At 50.4% G+C, this 7377-nt stretch overlaps 2 protein-coding genes across 3 annotated transcripts in view; one reads left to right on the top strand and one right to left on the bottom strand.

Moving 5' to 3' along the window:
- LOC100542571 (zinc finger protein OZF-like) overlaps nucleotides 1–7377 on the bottom strand; it is a 1148434-nt gene that overhangs the window by 950726 nt on the left and 190331 nt on the right. The window lies entirely within an intron of this gene.
- Nucleotides 5–1718, top strand: FBXL14 (F-box and leucine rich repeat protein 14; the record flags this gene model as incomplete). The annotated part of the gene is made up of 1 exon (XM_010715022.2): nucleotides 5–1718. A coding segment is annotated over one exon (1083 nt), but the record flags the coding sequence as incomplete, so codon positions are not given.

Raw genomic sequence — 7377 nt, 5'->3', positions numbered from 1 at the left:
CTCCCACCGCTCCGTGTGGCGGGGCGTGGAGGCGAAGCTGCACCTGCGCCGCGCCAACCCCTCGCTCTTCCCCAGCCTGGCGGCGCGGGGCATCCGGCGGGTGCAGATCCTGTCGCTGCGGCGCAGCCTGAGCTACGTGATCCAGGGCATGGCGGACATCGAGAGCCTCAACCTCAGCGGCTGCTACAACCTCACCGACAACGGGCTGGGCCACGCCTTCGTGGCGGAGATCAGCTCCCTGCGCTCTCTCAACCTCAGCCTCTGCAAGCAGATCACGGACAGCAGCCTGGGCCGCATCGCCCAGTACCTGAAGGGGCTGGAGGTGCTGGAGCTGGGTGGCTGCAGCAACATCACCAACACCGGGCTGCTGCTCATCGCCTGGGGCCTGCAGCGCCTCAAGAGCCTCAACCTGCGCTCCTGCCGGCACCTCTCTGACGTGGGCATCGGGCACCTGGCGGGCATGACGCGCAGTGCGGCCGAGGGCTGCCTGGGTCTGGAGCAGCTCACGCTGCAGGACTGCCAGAAGCTCAGCGACCTCTCACTCAAGCACCTGGCCCGTGGGCTGGGCCGCCTCCGCCAGCTCAACCTCAGCTTCTGCGGGGGCATCTCGGACGCGGGGCTGCTGCACCTGTCGCACATGAGCAGCCTGCGCAGCCTCAACCTGCGCTCCTGCGACAACATCAGCGACACAGGCATCATGCACCTGGCCATGGGCAGCCTGCGGCTCTCCGGCCTTGACGTCTCCTTCTGCGACAAAGTGGGGGACCAGAGCCTGGCCTACATCGCACAAGGACTGGACGGACTGCGCTCGCTCTCCCTTTGCTCCTGCCACATCAGTGACGAGGGCATCAACCGCATGGTGCGGCAGATGCACGGGCTGCGCACCCTCAACATCGGCCAATGCGTCCGCATCACCGACAAGGGCCTGGAGCTCATCGCTGAACACCTCAGCCAGCTGACGGGCATCGACCTTTACGGCTGCACCCGCATCACCAAGCGGGGCCTGGAGCGCATCACCCAGCTGCCCTGCCTCAAGGTGCTCAACCTGGGACTGTGGGAAATGACTGAGAGCGAGAAGGTCAGGTGAGAGGAGGGGGTGCCCCGAGACCTCCATCTCCTCCGGAGGAACTCATGGACTGAAGGACTGACTGACTGCTGCAACGGAGGAGAGGAGAGAGGGGCACGCGCACAGCCATGCTACCCACGCACCCTGGCACTGGAGGGAAGAACAGAGCGAGTATCCTTGACCCCTGTGTGCTGCCTACCTGTCCTCGTTCTGGAGGAGGAGGAAAGGGTGGGGTGGGGGGCAGGAGGAAAGAGAGGAAACGCCCACCCTTTTTCCAGGTCATGCCTCCAGCTCCACACAGGGGAAACAGAGCTCTCCGCATCCCTACCCCAGCATCCTCGCCCTTACAGAAGAGGTAGAAGCCCACACTTATGCACTGGGGCTAGAGACACCCCTCTTTATCCCCACTCCCCGATTCCATCCCCTCCTGCACTAAGGATGGATAAAGATCGAGACCCTTGCTCTGCCATGTATTGAGAATAGAGTATTTTTGATTTATATAAAGGAGAGTGGGAATGGAAATGGGAACAAACAATTACAACAGCAGGAAAGGCTTCCTAGCTACACTTATGTACCTGGCCACCCAGTCATCCTGCACTGGGCACAGACATAGCTTTTGGTTATAAAAAAAATAAAAGCCCTGAAAAACAAACCCTAACCATTCCACCTCTGCGCCTGCCCCTCCCCTGTCAGCTGGGAATTGTGACAGAAATACTGCTCCCTAGGTACATTGATTTTTTTTTTTCTCTCTCTCTTTTTTTTTTTTTAAAGTCTGTTTTCAATCTCCAGTTCCATGTTGCTCTCTGCTGTGGGTAGATACATACTCCCACTACTCCAGTTCTCCACTGCACTGAGAATAGGGACAGCTACAACCTCTCCTTTTGTCAGCACGTTTCTACGTCATCCTGCACTATAGCTAAAGGAAAAGCCCAGGCACTCTGTTCTTTCTCCCCATCTCCGTATTGGAGATGAAGATACCATTTCCTCCTACCCAGTTTCTGTAGAGCCTGGACGTGGACCCTGGTCTCTTAGACCTTCCCGTGCACTGGGGGCCACAGAGTTACTGAGAGACTCCCCTTCACCATTCTCTCCTTCTCCCCTCCCTCTTCTTGGCAACAGGGATAGACATATCCAACTATGTATCCATTCCTCTTGGATGGGGGCTGAGCGGGTAGAAGGGGTGGCCAGCTCCCCTCGGCCTGGGGGACTTAAGGAAGAATCTCCAGCTTCATTTCTGCTTCATTTGAGATACTGTGACCTGTTTTTATTTTGAAATGCATAAAAAAAATTACTGCTACAAAAACAGCCTCTTACTCTCCCATCTATATCCCTCGCTTATGTCCTGTAACTGGTCCCAGTTTTCCTCATTCATTCTCTTCTTTACAGTATTCATTTTCTTACACGGTTTTATTTTTAAAGACATTTGAAGTTGCTGTTCTTGTGGATTTTTAAGTACATTTTTTTTCTGCTGAATATATTCTATATATATAAATATATATATGATGTCTGGCTACCTCGTTTTAATTTGTTACTTTTTTTTTTTTTCCTCCTCAAAAGCCCTGGAATTCTTACAGGAAAGAGATTTTGAGACTGAAACATTTTTGTGCCTAGACTGGAATAATGCCCCTTCCTTGGGTTTGTTCTTCATTTTCTCCCCCCCTTTCCCCCTCCCTTTTTTTTTTTTCTTTTTAAAAATCTTTGTTTGCTTTTGAGCTTACCCCGCTGTGTCCCACCTTCACATTCTGGTTGTGCCTCTCCCTCCCTCTTCGCTGGGGATTGGGGACCCAAACTGTGCTTCTGCATTTTGCCTCTTCTAGCACAAGCGTGTAACGTGAGAATCCGTGCTGAGGATCGGGCTACTGCTACAACAGAAATGTGTAAAATGCAAGTTGTTTTTTTTACAAAATTATTTAGAGATATATGCAAATCCTTTCCCCTCCCCTCTCGAATCACCTACAAAAGGTCACTGTGCGAGGCTTCCTGTTTGTGGGCGAGGAGCGAGCAGCCTGCAGGCCCCGAGGCTGCAGCGCGAGGGGAGGAGACTGAAGTTCATCTGTCTTATCTCTGTTCTGTCAATAAAATGGAGCTGGTTCTTTAGATTTTTTTTTATTATTATTTTAAAGAGGAAGAGTTAAGGATTTTTTTTTTTTTAAACTTAGAAAACTATCTTGGCTTTTTTGTTTTTTTTTTCCCCTTTCTCACGTGTTCAATATCTCAAACCCTCCACAGTAACAGGCCAGACCACAGAGTTAACGCAAACCCAGAGACCCCTATGGATTAATTGTACTGTTTGTGAATTTGTATAAAAATAACAAAGATCCTCTTAAAACATTTTATATTCTTACAGTAAAAGGTTAAACTGATATTTATATAATAAAAGAGGAAATATGAAGTATGTTTTTGAAAAAAAAAAAAAAAAAGCCGTATCTGTGTTGTCTGTGCTTCTTGATGAGAGGTGCCTGCCTGTCCTGGTGTGCTCGTGGTGCAGAGGGGCTGGGGCTGCTGCTGAGGTAGGGTCTGATCCCTCAGTGCAGGATGCTGGCTAACATCAGCATTAAAAGGTTCTAGGGAAGGTTTGGTTGGAGCAGCACCGGCTGCGGGAGCTCTCGGCATCAATGGAGAGAACTGGTGCTGAGATGCTCCTTGGTGTGAGGTGTCTGCTTCAGCTGGAGTATGTTACCACGTGAATTTGGTAATTTGTGACAGGGGAAAACTGACGCTTCAAAGGGAGAGCATAAGGACCGATCTGTTCGTTCTTCACAGTCCCAGGTAGATGGCAGAGGGGGTCTGTGCCTAACTTGAGGCCCACTCTCACCGCTCCCTGTGGAACACCCATCAGATAAAAATGTTTCCCAGCAAAGCCATGCAAGCTGGGAGAACCTGGGACATCAGACATGGCTCCGCTGGTTTCCATTGCCCAAGCAAAGATGAAAGGAAAGAGGAAGTGAAGTGGGAACGTAAAAAAAAAAAAAAAAAGTTTGAATAATCGAAGGTGTCCTTTGTACTATACCGTAATCTTTCTCTTTAATGTATGACTTTTAACCTGACAGGGTCCCTTTTAGACTTGCACGATGTGGGTTTTTTATTGTTGTTTGAGATGGAGCTTAAGCGGTGTTTATAGGGCATGAAACAAAGCTTTTCTCCCTCTAAGTCCTGCAGCAGGGCTTTCTCTCCCCCGCTGCCCCTTTCCTTTCTTAAAGGAGGGGTTGGGGTACAGAGAATGCGAAATGGTGGAAGAAGCCAGAGCCATTGTTCAGGAAAGTTAAAAGAGGAGCTGTCCTTGCTTGCTTGTTCAGTCATGCATACTGAATCTCGCCGTGTGAGGGTCCCTATGGAAAGGAGGAGGGTGATTCTTCCCCTCTTTTTAACATTCCTCTCCAGGCCTGGCTGTATTTAAGCTGCTTTCCTCCATGCCGAGGAGGGAGGGGGATGGTCTGAAGTTCCTGTATATTTGCATTTTAAGCACTTCCAGCACTGAGCAGGCCACTTTGTTCCCTGTGCACTATCCTGCTCGGGCACCCCGCTCACCGGGTATTGCCCCGGGTGCTCGGCCGCCCAACCGAGGAGGTGTGGGGCCTGGCCCTGTGCTCACCTCTGCCTCCGCGATGCTTTTGGCTCAGGCTGGACAACACACGGCTCTTTGTTCCCAGCCCTAACCATCTCTCCCCTTTTATCTCGGTGCTGCATTTCAAAGGGGAAAATCACATTTCAAGAGGGCAGTTGTGCACAACCTCATCCGCACCCCAAGGAAAAGGGCCGGCACCTCAAGACTGGGACTTTGGGGTCTGCGTTGTCTTCTTTCTCTCTCTAAGACTTCCACGCTTTCTGCTGAGAGTTCATCACAAAAGCTGCATTGTTCACACTGGGGAAAGCCACAATTGGATCTAATTGAGCCTGACACTATATCCATCTTCCTTCACTTGGAGGGAGGTGTGGGGTCTTTCTTTCCTGCATGAAGAAAAAGGTCTACAGTAACTTTCTGACTGAAAAGACAATGTACGAACGCTATAAGTGACAGAAATTCCAGATCAGGTTCTCATTACCTCAAAGGTAATGGGTTTTTTATTTTTTAATTACCTTTGAGGTTCCCAGGGTAGTCAGCAGTTCTAGTGAGGGATGGGGAATGATAGATCTCGCATGACAGATCCCCAAAAAGGGTTGTTTCCTCTGGATTTGACTAAAAATGGTGTCTCCTTATTAAGGGTCATGTTTGAATGGATAACAGTTGGATGTCTGTGTCTAAATGACTAGAATGTATGTGCTCTTGAGTTCTGTAATCAGAAATCGAACAGGATTTTTTTCCTAAACAACAACAACAACAAACCCCCCAAAACACAAAACCAAAACAACCAAATACAAGAAAAAAAAACACCAAACTTCTCTGCCTACTAGAGGAAAAAAACAAAACAAAAACAAAGCCAAAACCATTGCCCCATGGCCCAGCATGCTGTTTAAGTGGAAGCCAAGCCTAAAGACACTGCTGAAACCAAAGCACCCTGAAACACCAGGGATTGTTCCCACTGCAGAAGCCAGTGCTCCTCACTGACTTCTGTGCTCTCATGCCTGGGAACGACAGGTCCTTGGGCACAGCCTTACTGTATTGCGAAGCCAGAGCGGGAAGAATGCATGTTTTCACTAGTAAAGAGAAGGGTTTCTCCAAATAAATAATCCATTGCCAACAACCATAGACCAATTACCATATGACTCCTCAGGGTAACAAGGAAACTTAATTTTCGCTCTCCAGCCGCTCTTGAATTTTTGAATATGACTCAGCTGGCAGCAAAGGTAGAAAGCCATAAAAGCACCGTTTGGAAGTGGGCTAGAAATCTCCCGTCTGTGTCCCCACATTCCTCAGAGCACCACCAAAGCAGCAAGGGCTCTGCACTGCCTGCCCCAGCCCACGGGTTTCAGCCCAGCAAAAGCACCATCAGCCTTGCTGGCTGAGGCAGTCCTTGCTCAGGACAGAGGAGCAGAGCAGGTGTGACACGAAGCGGGGATAAAGGGACGGGCAGCAGAAGATGGCAGTTTGCAAGCTGCAGCGAAGCACCCAAGTGTGCAGGTCTCTGGCTGCTGCAGCAGCTGCGTCCCTGGCCAGAGCCAGAGGCTGGCTTCTCTCCCAACCAATCTCCAAAAGCACATGTGGGGAGGGAGAGATGGAATGAAAGGGAGGCTCCACCTGGGTCCTACTGCCCTTGGACGAGCACGTGGGAGACCGGTGTGTGGAGATTTACACATTTTATATGTTCCCACCCTGTGCTGCAGTTTTGTCTGAATCCATTAGTCACAGAGATTTGGGGCTCATTTGTTTCCCTATTAATAAATCATGAGGGCTTGGGGACAGGTGTAATGCAAACTGCCTGGGTCCATGCTAGGACAAGAGGTTGTCTCCATGAAAATATAGCTACTGAACATGCCCTCTGATGAAGAGGAAGAGCCAAAATGAGAGCGTGGTGGCCAAAGCACCTGGACATTTCAGATCCAAAGGCAGAAGTCAGCACAGGCTGTCCTTAGCAGCTTAAAGGTAGGTAAGTACCCCTGGGGTTTGGCAGCCTCACTACATATGTACACGGGCTGCTTCTAGCAAAGTGAATCCTTTGCCTTCTCTTTTTTGATCCTCTACCTAAAATCCCATTACTTCAGCCAGCAGCAATTTAACAGTGCCTTCTGTGGAGGAAAAATAATTGATAAACCCATTGGGGTGGCTCTGGCCCATCCAAGGACCCCTAAGGACAGCAGCGAGGCCCCATGCCAGAGCTGCTGGCCGTGTTGCACAACGCTCCCTGCCTGGCTGCTGGATTCCCCAGCCCAGAGCTGGAGAGGGCTTGTGGGCTCCTCTGCCAGAGCTCAGATTCCAGCCACGTTTGGCAGTGACACTGAGTGCTTTTCCACCGTTTTTAATTAAATCTACCAAACGCATTACCTACATGCCAGTCCAACCTGAAACGGTGCTGTCAAGATTTTGAAAGATCCAAATCCGACCTGCTCTTGCAACAGAATGATGAACAGAAACAAGATTCTCCTAAAAGACTCCCTAAAATCTGAGATGTGCTTCGGAAGGGATGCCAACGGTTTCATAATAGGGACATACACCCCAAGCAAGTATTTCCACAGGAGCTTATTGAGTTGTATCGAACCAGGCTGCCGTTCTGCTACAGAAACAGAGATGCGCACACAGACACCTCCTTGTCGTTCTCCTCCCCTTGTTCTTAGCGCCTCGGCCTTCATGAGGGGCTGCCCCACCGGGACAGGCTCAGGCTCAGGCTCAGGCCTAAGGGAAGGGAGGGACACGGGGACACCGGGCCGCCCACCGC

The sequence above is a fragment of the Meleagris gallopavo genome, chromosome 1 (assembly GCF_000146605.3).
Source record: "Meleagris gallopavo isolate NT-WF06-2002-E0010 breed Aviagen turkey brand Nicholas breeding stock chromosome 1, Turkey_5.1, whole genome shotgun sequence".
Taxonomy (NCBI): Eukaryota; Metazoa; Chordata; class Aves; order Galliformes; family Phasianidae; genus Meleagris; species Meleagris gallopavo.
This window is presented reverse-complemented; position numbering and strand designations above follow the sequence as displayed.